Source organism: Periplaneta americana, chromosome 16, assembly GCF_040183065.1.
Source record: "Periplaneta americana isolate PAMFEO1 chromosome 16, P.americana_PAMFEO1_priV1, whole genome shotgun sequence".
Taxonomy (NCBI): domain Eukaryota; kingdom Metazoa; phylum Arthropoda; class Insecta; order Blattodea; family Blattidae; genus Periplaneta; species Periplaneta americana.
The window spans coordinates 34118267-34142011 of record NC_091132.1 but is presented as its reverse complement, the minus strand read 5'-3'; the positions used below and the strand labels follow the sequence as shown (position 1 = coordinate 34142011).

Here is a 23745-nt window from a genome sequence, read left to right as displayed (position 1 = left end):
CTATGCCTTAATAATAGAACGATTGCTATCTGCATAAATGTAAGGGAAACTGTGGCATTCAATTCATTTTATGTCATTCATGCATACATACACGCTTATATGTGCCTTTATCAGAATTTTTCTGCCAGTTCTACTCATTTGCTTTTTGACCATTTTGATTTTATTTTACTTCTGGCTTATAAAACATTACTAGGTCTATACAGATAGGCTATACCGGTACCTTATTTCTTGTACTATTTATATTTCACTGTTCTATTTCTTTCTCTTAAAGTTATTTCAAACATATATCTTCCAAATCTCATTTACAATATGATAGCTTTCTTCTAGTTTATATTTGAAAATTTCTCTTCATCTATAAAAGAGAAATAAAATTTGTAGTGTAAAATTGTCAATATTATGGGAACTTGCGAGCAACTTCTAATGAATTTTGGGAACTCTTACTCTTCGGACGTTTTGTCACATAAAATGTATATATTTAATATTGTCTATAATATAATTTTAATGTTGGTTAAATGTAGTCAACATTGTAGGAAGGCACTGATTTTTATTCCTATCCGTCATTTTGAATTTCTAACTATCAGATGACGGTTTTCATTGAAATGTTTTTTGATCTCTATTCTACTTTAGAGATTTTATTACAGTTATCCTCACCTTTGATTCTGAAATTAAACGGCATTCATTTCATTCATAGTGTTCTGCCCAAGGGCAGGTCTTTCACTGCAAACCCAGCATTCTCCAGTCTTTCCTATTTTCTGCCTTCCTCTTTGTCTCCGCATATGATCCATATAATCTTAATGTCGTCTATCATTTGATATATTTTTCTGTCCCGAACTCTTCTCCCATTCACCATTCCTTCCAGTGCATCCTTCAGTAGGCAGTTTCTTCTCAGCCAGTGACCCAACCAATTTCTTTTCCTTTTCCTGATCAGTTTCAGCATTATTCTTTCTCCACTCCACTCTTTCCAACACAGCTTCATTTCTTATTCTGTCTGTCCACTTCACACATTCCATTCTTCTCCATATCCACATGCTCAACTCTGGAGTACTAAATGTAGTGCTAAGGTACTTTCTTATTTAATGGCACAGGCAATTAAGGAACAGTACAATGACGATATATTAGTATACAATATTGGAATGAGAATGACAGTAGATATGGCATACGTACTATGAAAAAATGCGTTTCACAGATGTGCCACATTGATTGTGGCAGTATGGCAATGTACTAGAATGTAATGCAGGATTCAATTGCCCCACAGTCAGCGTGCACTTGCTGAGGTGACAGAGATGATTCGAACCAGTCACTTAGTTCACAAGGCCATGGTGAACATTTGCTCTGGCATGTACCCGGAAGCAGCTACACTCAATGACATGGCATTTGGGAACAAGATAGCATTGTTGAGTGGGGACTACCTTCTGGCCAACTCTTGTGTTGAACTGGCATCTCTGCGGAACCAAGAGGTGTGTGATTAAGTAATACCTTGTCTTTACGTCTATTGTGCACGAGTGTATTATATTATTTTATTACGTACATCTCTGTATAAAAATTTCCGAGATTTGCAGATTCAAATAGCTGAGGGCAGTGCTATATGTTTCCATTGAATTATGGTAATAATTTCATTTTAACCCTTGTTTTCTACGGTTTTAGTAAATGGCGCTTGGGGTTCTGAACCCTTCAAATATGCCGTCACTGTTGCATGTTCAGAAGATTCTTCAGCATTTTATCAAAATTTTGAATCAATGAAATGATGTCCCAACAGAATGTATTTATTGGGAACTATGTTTAACTTGACTTGATTTAAACTGAAATTTGAAAGAGTTTACGTAATACAATTTTAAAATTTAAATGAATGTAACATTAAGTGAAGGAAACAGAGCTTCTCATTTCCAGTTGGTTGAACTCATAAGTGGTGCAGTTCGTGACTTGGCTGAGGGGGAATTTGTTGGCCGAAGAGACCAGCAAAATAATCCCTTGCCATCTCCACAAGGAGTCTGTGATGCTGCACAGGATTGGACGCACCGCAATGTTCTCTCTGCAGGCAGCCTACTGGGCAGGGCGTGTCAAGGGACACTCAAGCTGGCGGGCCATGGGAGGGAGCTGCAGGAACAGGGCTACAACTTCGGCAAGCATCTAGCACTAGCCTGGCAGGTAAATATTTTACAGTAACAGGAAAATATGAACAAGTAGAGCACTTAAAAATAATTCAGCTTGAAACGTATACGAGCAGGATAAGCACTTGACACCAGTCTCGCAAATAATTTGGTATTACCACAGTCTAGTATATACAGTCGCAAAGCTTGAGTTGTTGAGGATACTAGAAATAATAGACTGTGCAGGTACTATTTCTCATTGTCTGTGATGAGGCGATAGTAGCGATCCTAGTGCTTAACATCTATCTATGGATGCATATTTACTATGTATTGAGCTTCGTGACTGTATATATTAGACTGTGGTAATAGTTTCTAAGGTATACGGAGTGATTCAGGAGGAAAAGGCTATACATTTAAGGGTGATAGTACGGGCAGTTCTAAAGAAAAAACATTATATAAACATACGTCTTATTTTCAATGGTTTCTGAGAAACAGCTATTTGAAAATAACAAACATGAGTCTTTTTTTCTCCCTCCACATAATTACTAACATTGATGCACAAACCGATATTAGTTTGTACTATTGCCTTTGTCATGTTGCATATGGAGGGGTGGAAAGATGAGTCTTACAATCCTGGGTCGCTGACTTTGAGTCTGTCAGAAAGGTTGTAACATTTACTAAGTACGAGTATATTCTGTGTAGTGAAATCACAATGCCACGAGTCTTTACACATGCAGAGAATTTCTTGGCCACCGAGGTCACCCGACCTTACACCATTAGATTATTTTATTATGTGGTTGGTTAAAGAGCGAAGTTTACAACTGCAAAGTGGAAACAAGACAGCAATTGCTTGCCTGCTTTTTAAATGCTTGTTATCACATTGAAGAATGTCCGAGCCAGCTCAAATTAGCAACATGGCATCTGGTTACACGAGCTGCAAAGTTCATCGAGGTTGAAGGAAGCATTTTAACATTTTATGTAAAGAATTTTAGTTTTTTCCTTTAAATATGTAGAAATTTGATTCGAACAAATATAACTTTTCGTTTTGAAAAGGAATTTTACAGTGTTACAGTACATTTATTTGGATCAAATTTCTGCACATTTAAAGGACAAAACTAAAACTATTTCAATAATATATTATCATAATACACTGCTCCCATAAATTGACTGAGCATATTGGGAATTAAATCAATGACTTTCACAAAATGCCTACACTATGAAATGTTTCACATAAAACAAAAACGAGAAAAATTGTATTTAACATTTTTCTTTGGAATATCTCAAAGAATAACCCGTGAAATTAATGGCATTACTTACGATTCACTCTGTATATTAGGTCTATGAGCTTTAAATGTATAATAGACGTGCTTTGTTCTTGTAAACCGACTTTTAATGAATTTTCTACTGTTCTTTTAGGCTATTTCAGTTTATTTTGATGGGCCAGTTCAAAAGGGAAACAAATCAGAATTTAAAATTTTGAGAAACTTGCTCTTTTATAGCTTCATGTTGCTGTGAAAAATCCAAGGATCATTGAAATTAGGCCTACTTCAAATCCTATTAATGATGTTTTATATATACTACAAACACACCCCAACGATATTCTCAACATACAACTCAATTTCAAAACACATACACTCTTTGACTCTACACTACGAACGCACCCACACAAGAAACAAGAGGCGCCAAGACCAACAACGACCAGTTCCGAAGATGACCGAAAATAGGTCGAAACATGTTAACAAGGTACGTTAATAACATTTAACACAAGAAAGTTCTTATCATACATATTCCGAAGAAATACTACAAGTTTCAAATTGAAGTGTGTTAATTGAATTTTTCACAGCTTTAAAATGCAGTTTTCTCAGAACTTTAAATTTTGAGTAGTTTCCCTTTTGAACTGGCCCATCGAAATGGATTTTTGCTAATCCAGACAACTTATCCCCCCAGTTAGTACGGATTAACGATGTCCTACTGTGTTTCGACATATTTATGATTTGCTATTGGTAAAACCTGTTGTGAGCAATAAGCTCTAGCTTCTTCAGTCACAAATGTTTTTCTTTTTATTCTTGGAAATGGAATGGATATTTACCTCTAAGCAATAAGGATTGTATGTGTGTGTTCCTTAAATTGTGTTTGTTCTTTGTTCTTGAATGTGATGGTCTTACATTATGCTTACTACCAGGGGCGTATTTTGCGGGCTACCGGGGCTACCGGCGGTAGCCCAAGGAAATTACAAAAGAAAAAGTTTATAATATAACATAATGTAATAATTTTGTATTATTAGTTTTACCATAGTAATTAAAATTAAAGTAATTGTTAGATATATTTTGTGTAATAATAGGGTCAGCGGTAGCCCAAACCCTTTAACCAGTATACGCCACTGCTTACTACAAAACCAAAGAAGCACATTTGCTAATGGATGTCTAGCATTAGTTCGAAAGCCTCTCATAGGAAGGCAGAATGATTAATAGGTTTTATGAGTATGATATTTTTACCAGAAATAAGGACTGAACAATGGGAAAACAAGAAATAATATAAGGATTCCATAATTATTATATCTCAAGTCACAAGAAGTGTCTTAGTTATAGGAAACATAAAGAGGTACGTAACTTGTTTTCAGGCCTGTGTTGACTTAGAGCCCTTTATTCCCGGATCGCAGTATGTATCTGGTTCACTGTTCAATCTCACATCTGCTCCAGTACTCTTCCACTTGCAGCATGATCCCAGTTTATTCAACGAGATCGACAAGGGACTTGATTCCGTCAAGAATGTCGACTATGAAAAGGTATGTTGTAGCTGATTGGTTGCTGGTTAATGCTTAATGTATCGGTATTACTGTTTTTCCATTAGTCACACAGTAATGAATTTAATTTCTGAGCTTGGAGTGTAACATTATGCTCTATGATAGGCTGCTATCATTATATGGGGTATCTATACTAATAATAAATCTGTAGCCGAAATTTTTCTGGTAATTTTCGATTTTCCAAAAATAATTGGTCCTAACATATATAATTAACCACCCTGAAACCGAAAATCGCTTTTTGAAATTTTTGTTTGTATGTCTGTCTGTCTGTCTGTATGTTTGTTACCTTTTCACGCGATAATGGCTGAACGGATTTCGATGAAAATTGGAATATAAATTAAGTTCGTTGTAACTTAGATTATAGGCTATATGGCATTCAAAATACATTATTTAAAAGGGGGGTTATAAGGGGGCCTGAATTAAATAAATCGAAATATCTCGCTTATTATTGATTTTTATGAAAAATGTTACATAACAAAAATTTCTTTAGAAATCATTTCCGATAAGTTTTATTCTTTAAAAAATTTTGATAGGACTGATATTTAATGAGATAAATGAGTTTTAAAATTAAAATAACTGCCATCTAAGGCCGTGTAATGAATTAAAAAACAAATGACTTCGTCTATAAGGGGCCTTGGACAGCAACAATCGAAAGCTATGAAAGATAGCCTACAGAGAATGTTTCTGCGTTTCTATGAAGTAATATCGGAAGCTAAATTAACCGATTTGTATAATTAATTATTAATTCACCATTGGAAAGTGTAGTTTCTCTAGATGGACATAATGCTATAATGTTATCACAGTAACTTCTAAGTGAATCGAGGACAGGTAAGATTAAAATAGATTCCTATGCACAGAAAACTTGGTAGGCTATTCTGTACATTCGTTTCCTGTATTTCCTAAACTAATTTTTATGACCAAATGAGTGGTCTCTGGATCAAAATGATAGCATTTAAATTTTTTAATTAAATTTAAATTAAGTAACATAATAAACGATTTATCCTTCTATCAAACACGAATGTTCCCTGGATCAAATATCCTATTTTAATTATATAATTACTTTATATTTATTTCTAACGGGTGCAGCGGAGCACACGGGTACGGCTAGTAATATAATAAAATACTGTCATGCCATAAAAAAAGTGTACAACATTTTGATAGAGAGCTTCGTTAACAAAGACAGACTGAGCAAAACATGAAAAGCATGTTTGAGTCTCGAAATTGCAGAAACCGTTGATAAAGGAAATAGTAATTTTTAAAAAGAATATATCAGTGCTTATCAAATAGTATTTGTTGTAAGTGTCTGATATTTTCTTTGTATTTGAATATCACTTCAAGTTCATGATAAATTGATTCTGATCCACGGCATGTTTTCACTGTGTAGTGAAATCTGTTTACACATCCTATATTTATGTAGCTTAGAAATGACCACAGAAAAGAAGTGAAGAAAAGATGAGAGAAATTGAGCATTTTTATAACCAACAGTGGTACAACTACAAACACACAGAACGGCTAGATATGTTCTTATTTGCTAATATTGAGCTTTTGACATTGAAGCCATATGTTCTCATGTGCTCCAGTATTTTTTACTTTTTATTAATAAGTGCTAGATATCGTAGGATATGATTTTGAAGAATTTCTTCTTGGAGGATGCAATGGGAACAAAAAAAGTGATGGATAGACTTTAGTCCTCTGCAAATGCTTACTCAAGCAGTTGTGACCTGTAAAATGTCTGAAGGTTGCTCCTGAAGAATTTCTTCGGTATTTAGGTATAAGGTTTTGATTGTTACGAAGAATTTCCCATAAATACAATAATAGCTAATGCTCCATAATGTCCTTTAATTGATTGATAGATACAGGGCGAATTCATATGAAGTATATGTATAATGGCTGATGTATTACCAATAGAGATACTGTTACAAGAAAAGATGCAAGACCATACAACAACTCACATGACAAAAAGAATCTGGAACATTGAATTATTTACTTGCTATGTATTATATTTTTATAGCTCAACTTAGGTTTGTAAATTAAATCATTTGCTTGCTATGCATATTTTTTGTAGGGCCATCAACATAGCTCAGTTGGCAGACTTGCTAGTCTGCTAATCTGGAGCTGCGCTCGAACTTGGATTAGATCCTTGTTTGGGCTCATTATCTGGTTGGGTTTTTACCGAGGTTTTCCCCCAACCATAAGGCAAATGCCAGGTAATCTATGACGAATCCTGGCCTCACTTCATCTCGCCAAAAAATTGTAATCTTGTAAAATTTTGACTTGTTCCACATCTTAAAAGCTTCAATGCTAATGTAAGATCTTTGGAATACAATAAATGAAATGAAATGAAAATCCTTCTGTAGAAGTGAGGAACTAACAGAAGTGATAGATATTGAGTTATAACCTGTAGAAATATGCATTGATAGATGTAAATTCGAGGACATGTATGAGCAGCATTAGCCGTATATGAGTGGTAATATGACAGAACAGTTGAAATACAGTCTGCATGATCACAGTGCGAACAACCAAGTTGAACTAATAGCATTAGAAGCTGTAGACAACTGGTAGAACATCTGTGCATTAGACAAGAAGATAGTAGTGTGCACAGATAGTGAAATAACTAACATTAGATCTAGGCCTACTAACAGCTTCAAATATGAGAGCATAATAATTGAGTTAAAAGAAAAAATTAACAGATTTAAGGTAGAGGGTTGGATAACTCATTTTAAATGGGTAAAAGTACGCAGGAATAAGATTAAATGGGGGGGGGGGAGAAGGAGAAATGATTTCATAGCAAGAAACTGTGATGACGCTAACTACTGAAGAAAGAGAACAGAGTCTTGCCAAGTGGTAAATTAACTGGACAGCTATGACAAAGAACCTATGTGCAGAACATTCTTCCTTTCGGTTAGAAAATGTTCTGGCTGAAGATATCAGTATTACACAAGAGCTGACATCTAGTGACAGAACATGGTAAGATATCAGCTACTTGTATAGATTCAAGGCAATTGATGACCTACTAGTAATGTGTCATGACGAAGAAGAACGAACAATTGATCATTTAATTTTTCACTGAAAACTACAAAAGCAGAGAGAAATATTAACACAAACAATAACAGTGGAAATTCATGGCCAGTGCAAAATGATATACCGGTACTCATAAACAAATGCCTGAAACACTTTACGATACCATTTTTAATTATTTTTAAACAGATGAACAAAAAATCAAAGCATGTAGTACTCGTAATGAAGTATACTTTGATATCTGAATGTCTTATCTCTATTTTTTCTAGTTAGTCTAAAACTCATCTGTTGTTGTTGGTCCAAATGCGTAGGAATTTAACAAACTAATCTATCACCATTCATTCTTCTTATATGTGGTACAACCATTAGCATTTTATGATTACTGGTGTGAGTAATATGTTTACTTTTATGTCTTCAGGTACACAGTATCGTGTCCAAGGGGCCTGGAATCTCTTTAACTAAGCAACTTCAAAAAGATCACTCACAGAAGGCAATGGAAGTTCTTCAAGTGTTTCAGGAGAATGACGCCAGAACAGCTTTATGTAACATCATCGTGGCAATGGGTGATTACTGACATATTAGCCGAGCTATTACTTCTGCGCACAAGCACTCGGAGGTGAGGATCAAATTAATGAAAACTTTTTCCCATCCATCTAATTACATTATTTTGAATAAAATGGACGACAAAGAAACTATAATCAGGATTGTCAGTACAATAGACTAGTTCTCCTACATTTCGTAATTCCTTCATGTAAGAAGATGATAAAAAGAGAGATCCAATTTCATAATACGTAATTTGACAGATGCTGTAACATTGTAACTAATTTCGATTTTAAGTAAATTTCTTCTTTCTAGAATTTGGCGATCTTTAAGATGTAGTAATTGTAAATTAGATGAGAAAATCACTTGTAAATTGTGAGTTGGATGTTATCTCAAACATAATGTATTCAGATCAGCAGTTAATAGTTTTAATTGATGTTATAAGTAATGCATACATTATAAATAGAGCCTGGAAGGCAAAATGCCTTTCTTAAGTGAGTAGATATACGAAAGAGGTTAATAGATAAAACTATGTTTTCGCACATTTTGTCTCTTTTAGCTTTTGTTGCCTATTTTAAGGTTTAATGCCTTATTTTGCCTTTTTGATAAACTTCTTACTATTATAGGTAAATGTGAAGGTGTCCATGTGTACGCCTTGGAAAAGCAGAAGAGATAAGGAGGTGGAACCCACATTTCTTCCTGATCTGAGCACTGGGAGGTAATGTAGTCAGCATCATCTTACAGCCACATTTACCCTAGAGAAGGATACGGTATTCAAATTCTAGAGGAGGCTGAATGGACCTCGGAGCTGTTCTGGAAGTTATAACAAGTGAAAAATCTCTCACCTGGACTCGAATCCTACTCTTCAAGTTCAGTCTATTACTCTGCCTTCAGAACTACTTCGTTTCTATCATTACAACTGTTTTAAAAGTGATCCTTTTTCTCTTCAAATTAGGTAATACATCTGTGTCTGATAGCTAATGGTACATATAATATAAAATTGTTGCATAGATATTCTCATTTTCGGCACTGAATATCTGGATTTTCCAATAGGATACAGTTTCTTTCGTTTATATGACATTTCATACACAAAAGCCAAAAATGAGAGGAACATTAATCTCAAATTCACTGTTACTTTTTTCTGTGTTTTAAAATTTGTCATATTAATTGAATACTTTTCTTTCTGTTAAGAAGATAATCTAGGAATTAACTTATTCTACATTTGCTAGGCCAATGTTTATAGGCTATATAGAATAGTACTTGAATTGTCAAGAGTCAGATTATTATAGATAGGCCTACTGCTCTTAATGTCTGTAGTGCTTGGAAAAAGTGGCACAAGTCAAAAATGTTAATTTCACAGGGGAAGGAAAAAAACTGTCTTCACACTGGTTTATGTCGATTTGATTTTCTTCTGTATGAATTATTGTAATGGGAGAAATACTTATGCCTCTTTTCCCAAGCGAGCAGATGTTCCGTAAGTTGTCAATAAATTAATAAAAAATGTTTGTGGAAACTGACTTATGCCACTTTTCCCAAGCACTGCAGATATTATTATTATTATTATTATTATTATTATTATTATTATTATTATTATTATTATTATTATTATTATTATTATTACTCGACCAAGGCCAGTGGAGTCCTGCAGCCAGAAGCCATGGCACTACTGCTCCTGCATTTGTAACACTGCATCGCGATAGTTCACATTACGCCCACAACTCCACTCACCTTGGTCGAGTATTATTAATATTACTATTATTATTATTATTATTATTATTATTATTATTATTATTGTTGTTGTATAACAGGAACATATGAGTTCTATTAGTTACACTAAAATAAACAGCCCTAAAATCTCTAGTTGATGATGATGATGATGATGATGATGATGATGATGATGATGATGATGATGATGATGATGATGATGATGATGATGATGATGATGATGATTGTATGATTCTGAGAACTGAACATAAATCTAAAATGTCATGCTGTAATAATTCTGTACAGAATTGGTGTACATAATTTGTTACGTATTCACAAATTTTATAAAATGTTAAAAACAGATGTATCACATTAGTTTGTATGTACTTATATTATAGTCATCAAGTTACTTGTTAATATATCAATGAACAGTGTTCATTGCCGCAATATTTTATTAAGTACTAACATCGGACACAATGGTACTTCAAAATATTTTATGTCACAAGTCTCATTTGAAATATACGGATGAGAAGCAGTAATATATTACTTGATAGGAAAGTATTTATTCATTATTCGAGAAATGCTCAATATTTTTATCTTTCCTATTTTTAATGTATCACTAATTTTGTTAGTGTATGTTAATTATAAGCACGCTACTTCCGATTTGTATGTACCTACCTTTCAATAAAATTATTAAGAACATTACAATTAATACATATTACCTTCTTCTTCTTGTTGTCTTTTGTAAATTACCGTTTCAGTTTTGCTGTTATTCGTATATTGATTATGTTTCAGAGACATGATGAGTTTGTAACATTTTATGCATATATATATATATATATATATATATATATATATATATATATATATATATTCTGTTAGCATAAACAATAGTACTGGTAGGATTGGTATTATCTGGACTAGAGGGCCGTGGTCTCTTGGTAATGGTAATGTAACCAAATGTTTCGTCCACTACTCCAGTGGACATCGTCAGTGGCGTAGTACATAGAAGCGGAGAGATTTGAGTGTACCAAGAATGACTTGTCGTGCTGGGAATGGTAGCATGTCAATATTTAAGGTGTGGGAGGGTTGTGGCTTGTCATTGTCGCCATGGTCTGCACCAGTGACTTTGGTGTTCTGATTGGCTATCGTAGTGTTCAACTCTAGGAGAAAGGGTTTGGTGTGTGTCCTTCTCAGGGTTGGATACAGGCTTTGTTGACCTTGAGTCCTTCTTCCTTACAATTACATTTGTTTCTGTGTTTGTAGATTTCAATAGCCTCCCGAAATAACCTGATATAGAAGTGTGGTGTACCGCTTAGGATATCGATGTCCTTGAACCTGATGTTGTGATCCTCCTCTTGAAATGCCACTAATCCATGTGACTTAGATGGGAGTTCCTCCTATGCTTGGTGACCCGGATCTTAAAGCTACGTTGTGTTGTACACTATGTACACTGAACCACAGAAACTTATTTTGCATAAGTATGAGGTTGCAAGTCTCGCGCCGTGGCGTAGCGGTCTAAGGCATCCCGCCTAGGACTCGCGTTATGGAATGCGCGCTGGTTCGATTCCTCATGGGGGAAGAAATTTTCTCATGACATTTCGGCCAGTGTATGGGACCGGTGCCCACCCAGCATCGTGATGCACTTGGGGAGCTACGATAGGTAGCGAAATCCGGTTGCGAATACCAGCTATAACAGCTGGGGGGATCATCGTGCTAACCACACAATACCTCCATTCTGGTTGGATGATCGTCCACCTCTGCTTCAGCATGTGGGCGTGAGGCCAGCAGCCGGCTGGTCGGTCTAGGCCCTTCACGGGCTGTAGCGCCACGGATTATTATTATTATGAGGTTGCAAATATAAAAAATTTGAGAGCTTCTTGTGCAAGCTCGAGGTATTCTTGCATTCTTTTGATTCAAAACTAGTCTACACTCTGAGAAAAAAATATCTAGTTTGGACATACCATCAGTACTGTACGTACATATTTCAATTAATTCTTTCTTCATACTTTTCCTTAATTTCAACCAGTTGAACGCAAATACCTACAATTGGATTCAGTATCCATCTGTTATTGTCGTAATTGTTTTGAATTTATTCTGGAAAATATTAAAAAAACTGTTGTTTAAAATTGTGCAAACTCAATTGCATATCTGCAAAAACAAACTCAGTATTTGTCATAATATCATACATAGCTAAATTTTTCGAAATGAAACAGATTTCTTTGTGTCAAATGGTGTCGGCCAGAATGGAGTTTCTTTATAAATCCGTTATGTAACAGATGTGCAAGCATCATTTTCGATTTGTATTGAACTATTACCACCATGGCATTGCGGTAATGGTTTGAAGTATTAGTAATGAATCACTAATGATGGGTATGTATTATTTCGTGACATTGTTGCACCTTATACTTCTATTTTTGTACGTTGTTTGGATGGTATTCATTGGTTTTGAGCAAAATTATCATTGTTTTCGATTTTACAGGGATTTGTATTTTCGGAATGGGGGTGAGAATTGGTACGATCATAGCGGAGTTGCAAACAAAAGTCTTGCCCAAAAGTGGATCACACCTTCAAAAAGTTTGGGAACACTGCTCTAATGCATCTTGTGAGAAGTCATTTAGTGTTCTGAAAAGAGTTAGGAACTATCTGAGACGGATAAACTCTTCTGCAGATTTGAGACTCTCCAGCTTGGTACTATGTAAACAGGAGTGCAAGTTATTCCTCACGTGGTCTGTCTCACTCAATTCTCTACTTAATGTGCCTCAGTGTTTCCCTAAATTGAGACAACTCATCCTGCTTGTGGTTTTCCATACTTTACCTAAGGCACTAAGACAATGAAGAGTTTCAAACCAGACGTAACTATGCCAAAATATCGCAAAAAATTAAGTTTCTAAGATAACTACTGAAGCCTAACTACGCGTCTTTCAGAACACCAGCGAAGCATCAGGTTAATGCAGCCAGAAAAATCCGGATTGGCCGAACACTGTATTGAAAAGGCCATAGGGCTGATTTCAATAAAACCGAGGTCCTGGCGAAGTGTTCAGGCTACTAGGATAGGAGAGTTAAGGAAACCCTGGCCATAGCATTGGAAAGCAGTAACCTGTATCGGGACTTGGGTCTCCAACTCAGCACTGCATCGACACTGACTATAAAAGTTCTCAACACCCAGATGGCGGCCTGTCATCAACAGAGGACACATGAGAACATGTCCGCCGGGTCTATCGAGAGACCTATGATCAGTCAGCCACCCTGCACAACACAATGCAATACGTCAGCCTTGTTCATGCCGCAGTCCGCAATGCATGGAACACGGAAAGCCAATCAGTGCCTAGCTCCTCGGCTGACCACTCCCCTTGGCAGTATAAATAAGGAGCAAGATATCCCTCTAATTATACCAGTTAACCCTGAGGACAAGGAAGATGAACATCCTCGAAACGTCAGTGGATCACCAACTTGTTACCTGGCTGGAAGCCCGATAACATTTTGAATTAAGTTTCTTATCTTGATCAACCTTTTGATAAGCATGAATAACTGTTCCATTAACTGATGAATGGTGCAATTGTGAGATTAAGTTTGGTGGCATATGGATTTAACCATTTGCAGTTAAACTTAAACTTTGAATATCTCCGAAACTATTTTATGTAGATTAGTTATGTGTGGTTTGAAACCTTTCAAATGTTGGGATGGGTCTTAAAAGAAATGGACCACGAACTTACATCTTCCCCCACATAAATTTTCACATTTTCCAAAGTAAAGCCTTCAGATAAAATCGGAACATTAGTTTTCGAGTGTCGTCTTGGGTACTTCAGGGCGAGCTTACTTGAGTGACACACAGTGTAAGGCCTCGGATCCCCTGTCTAACGAGGACAATGACACCCCTGTTTACCCACTCACTCTGCTCGGGCTTTTAACATCTTCAGCGAATCTGCCCTGCTGTTGTTCAGTTGTGCTTGCGATATTCCTCCCACTCATGTGGTAGCTATTAGGTTATGTCCATTTTCTGCTTTCCTTCTCCAAAATTCTCTATTGTTCCTTGAAGCAGTGTCGAAAATCAGAGTGAGACAAGTGGCCAACAGACTTGGAGCTCACATAGAGATTCCCTTGTAAGGAGGTGCGATCACGTACCTTCCTCCCATTTCTTCTTGTTTAATTCATTTAGTGTTTTGCACATAGTCATAGAAATATTGGGTATATGGAATGTATATACGTACATGAATATCAAATAAAATACACTAGAATACAGTGTTAAAAAAAATACATATATTTTATTACATCAGATGTTTCATGCAATCATTGAGATTTCCGTAAGTCCCCTGTCATGTTTTAGTTACCGGTACATTTATCCACTTGACCTTAGTTTTGTTGTTACTGTGTGGTTTTACATTCCTTTGACTTGTTATAATACTTTTATATGAAACAGATTTAGAGTGTAATCGCCTAATAAGTGATATGATAATGTTATATATTACTGCTTCAGTATCAAAGTGCCTTATGTAATAAAACAGATACGTACTGTATAAAAATATATATTTTACTTAAATATTAATTTGTATTCTCATTAAGTGCTATGGAGGGGACCGATTTATGTTGTAAACACTTCATTATGTAAACTAGAATGCTAGTGATGTGGAGTGTTTGAATGAATTAACAGTTATAAAATGCTACATGAAAAGACATGAGTTAAGGTTTTGTAAATAAGAGAGATTTTTGTTAACTGTAACTGAATAGCAGTTCACATTTACTGAATTCTAACGTGTCTAGTGTAACTGGTTTTAATATGCAAACAATTTGGAGTAGCTGCTACGCAAACTTTAATTGTGTCTCTCTTCTTATTATTATAGGTAGGCAACAATTGAAAAATGTCTTATGATTACATACAGCAATATGCTGCGCTTCTTGGCATAGAGATTTTATTTTACAATTGTAAAAGGCCTGAGGTCTATTACAAACAGTAGTATTATACTAATGCTGGAGTTATTCAGCACTCTCTCTACAGTAAACTTCATGTTAATGTTAATCGTATGTTTAGTCAGGAGTGTTGATTTGTACTTAGTCGTAATTATTTTCAACTGTATAATGTGCCTATTGAAGGAGCAATAGTTGTAGATGTAAACATCTTTTCTCAATTAAGAATAAGCCAGTCTTTCATTTTAAACACTCTGTTAAGATAAGCAATTTTAATTGCATTGCTCAATATATAAGGCTATGATAAAAGTATATTGATAGCCTTGTAAATAGAATGGTGGTGTCTTCCAAATAACGTATCTAAAATAACTTTTAATTAACACTCTTTTTACTTAGAAAATTAATTGTTCTTATAGTAATATTTAAGTCCATTAATATCAAAGTATGCTTTAATTTTATTACAATTTTATTACCGGTATATGTAACATAATATTTTGTTTTTGTACATAAAAATATCTACTGGTACATTAAAACATGCAATGTGGAAATGCATCAGCCTTTCAAATTTGCTTAAAGAAAACGATCTTTAATTTAGTTCATTGTAGAAATGCAAACCCAATTTATTTGTATAGACATATACAGTTAATGGTGGTACATATTAAATTAATATAATTATGGGTAAGCAAAGAGATAGAGGCGAAACAATGTATTATACGAGTATCATGTATCTATGTATGCAAGCTGAAGCAATGTATAGGTACCAGGTACCAGTAGTGAAAATCATATGCCATGATTAAAGATGGCAAAATGTTATGAAAATTGTCCATTAAATGACATTGTTGCCAGAAACCTAGAAAGTCAAAATATTAATTTGTGGCTTTGTGATCTGATTGACCAATATAGTTTAACCCAAGTTTTATTGCATTCAGTTAAAAGATAAAAATTTGATAATTCAAATAATTATGCATTTAGAATGAATTCAATCTTTATGTGGAAAAGATATTATGTGACAATTTCTCTCTTGTATTAATGATTCAACATTAAAAATACCAAGACTATCAATGTTATTTATGTATTTGTCTTTCCATTCTACTATATTTTTCATGTTACATTATATTAATGAACAGAGAATTTGTGTTGTGTGCATTCAGAAAATGAATAGCATATTCCTATTTTACTTTTGCAATGAATTATAAATTTCTTTATCATACATCCACAAATAAGCCAATGGTGATTTGAGAGAAAATTTGAATAAAATAAAGTGTCAAAGACATATGATGACACATCACAGATTCATATAATGGAAAGAAAATATGAAATGGTATGTTGCCAAATAAATGACAATGATGACAGTGGTGGTAGTAGAAGTATTAGTAGCAGTGGCAAAGCCAGTATTTAAAGAGTGGGTAGCAGAACACAGTAGATTACTATGTTAACAATGGGAAAAATTTTATTTTTGTCGCTAAGGAACTTTAAAAAAAGTTGCTAAATTATATTTAAACAATTTGCAATACAAAAGTTTCATTGATTTTGTCGTTAAAGAATTGTTAAAAATTGTCAGATGCTAAATTGGCAACACTGACTCAAAATGCGGGAAAGTCTGAATACAACTTTTTAGGTCGCTGTGATTGGTCGTGAGCCATGCCTCCTAGTGACATGGAGGAGGTTGCTAGAAATTTTTTCTGACACCAAAGAACCTCACACTATTTTCTGTTCTCCCAATCAATCACTCCTGTAAAGTCATGACTGTTGAAGACGCAAGTGAAAATTTTCCTTACCCTCATCAGATCACCCTTCCCTGATTTTCTCTATCACACCAATTACAGCAGAGAAATTTATTGCAGTATTATTTATAATTTTTAATCAGTAGTAGTAGTAGTAGTAGTAGTAGTAGTAGTAGTAGTAGTAATAGTAGTCATACTAGTAGTAGTAGTAGTAGTAGTAGAGTAGTAGTAGTAGTAGTAGTAGTAGTAGTGGTGATGGTGGTAGTAATATAGTAGTAGTAGTAGCAGTAGTTAAAATAATCACTATAAAAGTATGTATTGTATATTATTGAATTGTGTACAAATAAAATTCCAAAATAAACAAAAACAGAATTTTATGGTGTCAACAAAATTTCAGAAGACTTTATAAGATATTTTATACTTGTTGAACATATCTGAAGACAGTTGCAAAAACGAAGTCCGAATCTTTCAAGAGAACGATTCGATTTTCTTGACTATTCAGGAAAGCAATATAGACCTTTTGCTCCATCCCAGCCAACATCTCAAGCAACTTTGTCCTGCTTCTGTTAAACAATATTTTGAATGGTGCTTTGTGACATCTCTCCTCCTTATGTTGCACCTAATAGGTTATGTGCATTTTCGGCTTTTCTCTTCAAAATTTCTCTATGTTCCTTCAATGGAAAGACAACAAGTGGAGTGATACAAATGGCCTATCAGCTTGGAGCTCACATAGATTCTTTTCACAGCTCACATATCTTTTAGTTGTTTTTCCTCCCAGTATCCTCATTCGATTTGATTGGTAGTTTCACTTTCACTCTTTAAAATTAATACTGAGACATGTCACATTAAATATTTCTCAGGAACTTTTACTATACTTTCTGCAAAATTGGAATGTGAACCAATAAAGCACAAATCTGAATATTGGTACTTTTACATTTAAATCAGTTCAGCATTGTAGTAACTGGAAATAATTTTTCTTCAATTCAGGTGATTTCCTCGGAAGTATGCTTAATAATTTCTATTTCTTTAAACAAAGGATGTAAATCGCTATGGGTAAAATAAAATTAAATGATGTCTCTCGCATTGAGATCAAAATCCTAGGCTTACATAAGCACAGCCACAGGTAGGTTTCCCTACCTTTCCTGTTTAAATGTTGTAGTTTTGTAACAGTGTAACTGAAATTTCAGAGTTTTACAATGAAAACCAGAAATTACTATCAACAGTTATTGAGAAAATCTTCATTAAAAGATTTATTACTTAGGAAAGGACATCTTTATTTTCTCTTTATGTCGGTTGTTTACACCAGATTAACCTCTCTGACATCCTGAAGATAATGTATATTACCACTTACTGTTGGTAATGATATTTTAAGCTGTAAAGATGATTCATAATCCCTAAAATAGTACTATGTGGTAACTTTATAGTCGAAGTGCCAGAGGAAAGCAAAGCATTCGGAGAAAAATAAACTTTAAGTGAATGTTGTCTGTTTTCTAACAACTCCATAAATGGGTACTACTCTATCCATAACGAAAAAAGAAAGCAGAACGAGTATGATTTCAAAAAGGACTTGTCATATGGGAAGCTCTTTGGACTATTTCACTGTCTTAAGCATATGTCATGTTCACCACTGTGTTTAGCACATCTGACTATGAAACGAGTGAGCCCAGGTTCAAATCCTGGTTGGGTTTTTTCCGGAGTTCTCCCTCAACCAATTGAAAGAGAATTGCTGGGTAACTTTCAGCGTTGGACTCATTTCGCCATCTTTAATTCACATATCACCATCATCCATATCATAGCCTGGGTTAAATTCACGGTGCAGCGTGCTGTACTTGTACAAGAGTGCAGCCTTTCGTCTTCTCAGTCATTCACAGAATAGGAGTGGTCTTACAGTTCTAATTGTTTTCGGCCATTTCAAGTTAGGCATTCTGTTGATATGGTTTGTCCATCTACCAGCATTCATCGAGTTTCAGGCAATTAGTACTTCAACGTGAATTAAAAACTGCTTTTACTGAAGTACTAGAAGTTGCTTTACAAATTCAGTTTACACAATTTCAAATATATTATGACATTTAATAACATCTTCAGTGATTACTGTATACTGGTGTATTATTATTTAGAATGACTAAGTTAATTAGAAATGTAGCTACTTCAACTTTATGGGAAGCAAGAAGGATGATGACTTCATTATTAAATCCAGAGCATTAGATACACACACACTTTATGGCAGGCATTTTTTACATTTTGTCGCCAGTGGAAATCTGTATAGATATTACACTAGTATTTCTTTTAAGTTTTAGAATAAACTGATGTGTAAGTGTCTACCTGTTTAGTTAAATAGTCTCAATATTTACGAATGTTGATTTTACATGAGTTTCCTTCAAATTCACTACTTCCTTTAGCTTCTATAAACAAACAAAAGACTGCGATGTGAGATAATTGAAAGTAAAAACATAGTCTACTATATACAGTCACGAAGCTTGAGTTTTGAGGGTGCTAGAAACAATAGACTGTGACGGTACTATTTTGCATTGCCTGTAATGAGGCGATATTAGCGATCCTAGTGGTGAGCAACTACCTAATTTTGCATATTTACTACGTATTGAGCTTCGCGACTGTATATACTACTGTGGTAAAAATATCAAACCTAAAAACTTTTAAGAAAGCATGGAGTACTAAGTATGCTATTTGTTTACAAGTGGTAGTTTGCATGTGAGTAAAATAATTAAGATGAGAATTGTTGGAGCTGACTTCGAGAAACTGGTGCTTCCATGTAAATCTTTTGACTAATCAATATTTTCACTTCGAATCCTTTTTAGTTATTATCGTCCTAAGGACAAAAGATCGCTGGAAAGGCCACTTAAACACTGGCAAGAGACCATAACAAGCCATTGGCTTAATACGTGAGAGGCTGAAGAAGAAGATCCCTTTTAGTAGTTTATGTATAAGACAGTATTGAAATTAATTACTTGTTAATGTACTGCAAGTTGTCTGCGATGTGGCAGACTAGCACACTTTGCATGCTGCAGGCTATATGACATTAATCCAATGCCTCTTTTCTGCGATGCCAGAAACCCAAGGCATTTGACTGTAGTATTACACACAGTATTGAAAGTGTAGTTTAAAACATAGTCTACATATCTGTATTCCAGTTATTTGTTACAAAATAATTTAGTTTAATAAAATGTTACTTTTATCGTAATCAAGATTTGAAATCAAATTATATTTGTAACGTAAATTTATTATATGGTTTGGTTTGTACATATGTGGAGTTTATTTAATGAATAAATATTTTTATACGAAATTTACTATTTGTATTTTTTTAATACCGGTATGCAAGTTTCTGTGTTTCCTACGATGCTATTCCTACCATGAAATGTAAGCTGGTACCGTAAACTGGGGTAAAGAGGATCACATGTGGTAAAGTGGATCATATGTGTATTGCCTAGATAAGGCAGCGCCACATGGATCACACATGAAAAGAAAACCTTTATTCTATAAATGCCACTGAAAATAGTTTTCTTTGCATGTGTAAACCATGTGGCGCTGATTTATCTAACAATACACATATGATCCACTTTACCACATGTGATCCTCTTTACCCCAGTTTACGGTACTATAGATGATTATTACAATGCAAAGCCTTCTTCTATATCCAACTGTAAACACTTAGTATGGTCACAAAGCAGCTGGTTTTGTGCAAAATGTTAAATCTAGTGTTTATAAATGATCTTGCCCCCCTAATAAACAAGATGTAAGTCATCCCATATTATTTGCAGATGACACAAGTATAGTAATTACAGCCAATAACTCCAACACATTCCAATCCTCAACAATTATTGTACAAAATATTCAGTTCTGAGAAGAGGGTATATTCTAGAATATTATTTTATTCAACACACATTGTAACACAGTGTTCATATAAATCTTACATAAATAAATTATTCCATTCTCAAGATATTAATTAAACCCATACATTCTACATCGTATTTTGTGAGTGCTGGATAACAATGATTTGGACGAATATTTTTTTCTGACTTAAAAACATAGGCCTATGTGACCATTGGTAATATTTCATTAGTTTCAGAATACATAAAGGTTTAATGTTAAAATATATTGTTTATAATCATACATATGATAAACGAAAATGAACAGATTCAGAAAAAAACAGCTTCTTAAGAAAGGTAGAACATGCCAGTAGGTATACAGTAATATAGGCCTATTATAATGCCAACTAAAACGTATTAACTTATATCACAGTCTACTATATACAGTCACGAAGCTTGAGTTTAGAGGGTGCTAGAAACAATAGACTGTGACGGTACTATTTTGCATTGCCTATATGAGGCGATATTAGCGATCCTAGTGGTGAGCAACTACTTAATGTTTGCATATTTACTACGTATTGAGCTTCACGAAAGGGGGGAAAAGAAAACAATAGGACTAGCGTATATATACAAAAATTAAACTTTCAACAAATGTATTTATGACAAATTAAAGACAATTAAACACAAATAGTTCAGTTAACAGTAAATTTAAAATACATTTTATCATGGAACAGGACGAATTTCAAACCTATCCTATACACATGCAGAGTGTAAGTCAGTTGTCTTGCTTACTCGGCAGTTTACACGATATCCCGCAATATTAATAGCAAGCGTCAGTAAATTAACTATCTTCATTTTGTATGATACTACGCAGTTTGTTATAATAAATACCTGGCATCACTATTAACTTCATTCTGCGCTGTTTTTGGCATCACCATCACCCGAGCATTCTCCATTCTTCATACACAATCGTCCTGTTTCGTCCAGCTGATTGAAGATTCTATATTTTTAAGCTTTTTTTTTTTTTTTTCAACAAGATGCATGCCCATGCTTCACGATTCCAATGAAAATATAATACGCACAAACTATACACTTATCCAATTGAACTTGATTCTGTCACGTACTGCGCCAAACGCCATTGAGCAATGTTAAGAATTGAAATACCCGCGCGGGAAGATCATGGCATGCGCCCTTGATCTAGGCATGCGCTACCACCCTTGGGAATGCGCGGGAGGAGAGTCGGGCAATGTTGCCAACTTCATTTCGAATAAGCCGCGCATCCAATTTTTTTTTACTTGTATAATTCGGAAAAAAAAATGCACGGCGTATTACAGTAAATACGGGATTTGAAAACATCATTGCTGTCATAGCAACTCATTCTCCATAGACCGTAATAATATTTACATTTCTGGTGGTGTGGAAGAGAAGGCCTGATGCCCTTAACTCCACCAGAGTAAATAAATATCAAACTATCCACCGTTACACATTTTATATGTTAAGATTTTGACTGATAATAAAGATTGTTTATAATGCTGGTATACAAAAAAAATATTTTCTATTATTATTACTATGATTATAGAAATCCAGTTTCGCAAGCCAGCTATAATGGCTGGGGAATCACTGTACTAACCACACATTACCCATGCTAATTGGATGACTTTTCAGCTTTGGCTGTCACGCAACAGATTATTACTATTTCTTTGTAATCATACTTTTAATTCATTTGTTGGATTTTCGTTTCATGCAAGCTGTCTCTGTTGCCAGTCACACTTATTCTTTCATACTATCTCATTTTTCCCTATCAAAACACAACATTGGTGCTACTCTCAGTACCAGTCCTACAGTCCCTTCTGTGCAATAGCACTAAAATGGGTTTCTATAATTTAATTGAAGAGTGTGATCTTAAAATGCGTCCAGTCCATTTTTATGAAAGGATTGGGCTAGTTTTTTTTTTTTTATCCCCAGCTCTATGGACTGAGTTATTTTTCAAGTGACATGCACAATAACACATGCTTTTAGACAAGTACTGGCGTTGTTTCGGAAGAAAAGAAACAAAATATGATAGGGGTCTAAAAAAAAAAAGCGCGTGCACACACGCACACACACAGAGTGAACTTGTCGACTGTTTACATGCAAATCTGGCAGTACATGCAGCAACTTTCGTCCAGTCCATGGCCACCTCAGTCCACTCTATCTCTAGATGCACTGTACAACAAAAATGGTCAAATGGACTGGGCGAATTTTGGAATCACACTCTTCAATTTTTTTAACTTCATCCATTGATAAGACTCTGAAAGTTCCTTCTACAAGTTCAATTTTCAGCATCTTAGTACTGTCTCTATATGAGAAAGTAAAGAGCTGATAAAAGCTTCAGGCTGTGTAAGAGAAATGCGAAATTCTTCATTATTTCTGTAACAACATATAATTAAAGACAGAAATTTACCCACAGAGACTACAAGGTTAGGTATGCATAGAGTGTTCATTCTTGAAAGAGAGAGTGGGCGTGACTAGCAATGAAGGTGCATGGGTGGTATAAGCAGAGTGAGGTTGTAGCTTCATGTGATTAACCAATCAATGAATCGCAGTGCAATGTAAACAAACCAATTGCTGGGGCACAACGCTGAACCCTATGCACGAGAAGCACATTCCCATTCAATCGTTGCGATACACAACACATTTCAGTTGTAACCTGACTATACCTCAGGCTTCACGTCATTCGTGACGTAACGACAGTCTATGCACAACTAACCTAATAACTCAGTCTACTATATACAGTCACGAAGCTCAATACGTAGTAAATATGCATCCATAGATAGTTTCTAACCACTAGGATCGCTAATATCGCCTCATTACAGACAATGTGAAATAGTACCGGCACAGTCTTTTGCTCCTAGCACCCTCACAACTCAAGCTTCGTGACTGTATATACTAGACTGTGCTAATATCCTCATGTTGTGGTATAAATTCCTACCTTTACACATAATACATGAGACACTAAACCTGCTGATGTCACCTTTCACTTCTTTGCACAAGAACAATACAATAAACTTGTCCAATGCTTCTTATTTAAAATAAGTGATTTTCCGAAGTATTTATGAGACAAGATCTAATAACAATAATAATAAAAAACCAATTACATT

At 34.8% G+C, this 23745-nt stretch overlaps 1 protein-coding gene across 2 annotated transcripts in view; it reads left to right on the top strand.

Moving 5' to 3' along the window:
* LOC138691157 (all trans-polyprenyl-diphosphate synthase PDSS2-like) overlaps positions 1–20082 on the top strand; it is a 37889-nt gene extending 17807 nt beyond the window's left edge. For both annotated transcript variants that reach the window (XM_069812909.1, XM_069812910.1), the window contains exons 3-7: positions 1256–1457; positions 1888–2145; positions 4708–4872; positions 8327–8524; positions 9075–20082. In XM_069812909.1, coding sequence (XP_069669010.1) covers positions 1256–1457; positions 1888–2145; positions 4708–4872; positions 8327–8482 — 781 coding nt within the window. In that variant the 3' untranslated portion in view covers positions 8483–8524; positions 9075–20082. The remainder of the gene's footprint in view (positions 1–1255; positions 1458–1887; positions 2146–4707; positions 4873–8326; positions 8525–9074) is intronic.
* Positions 20083–23745: the final 3663 nt, after the last annotated feature.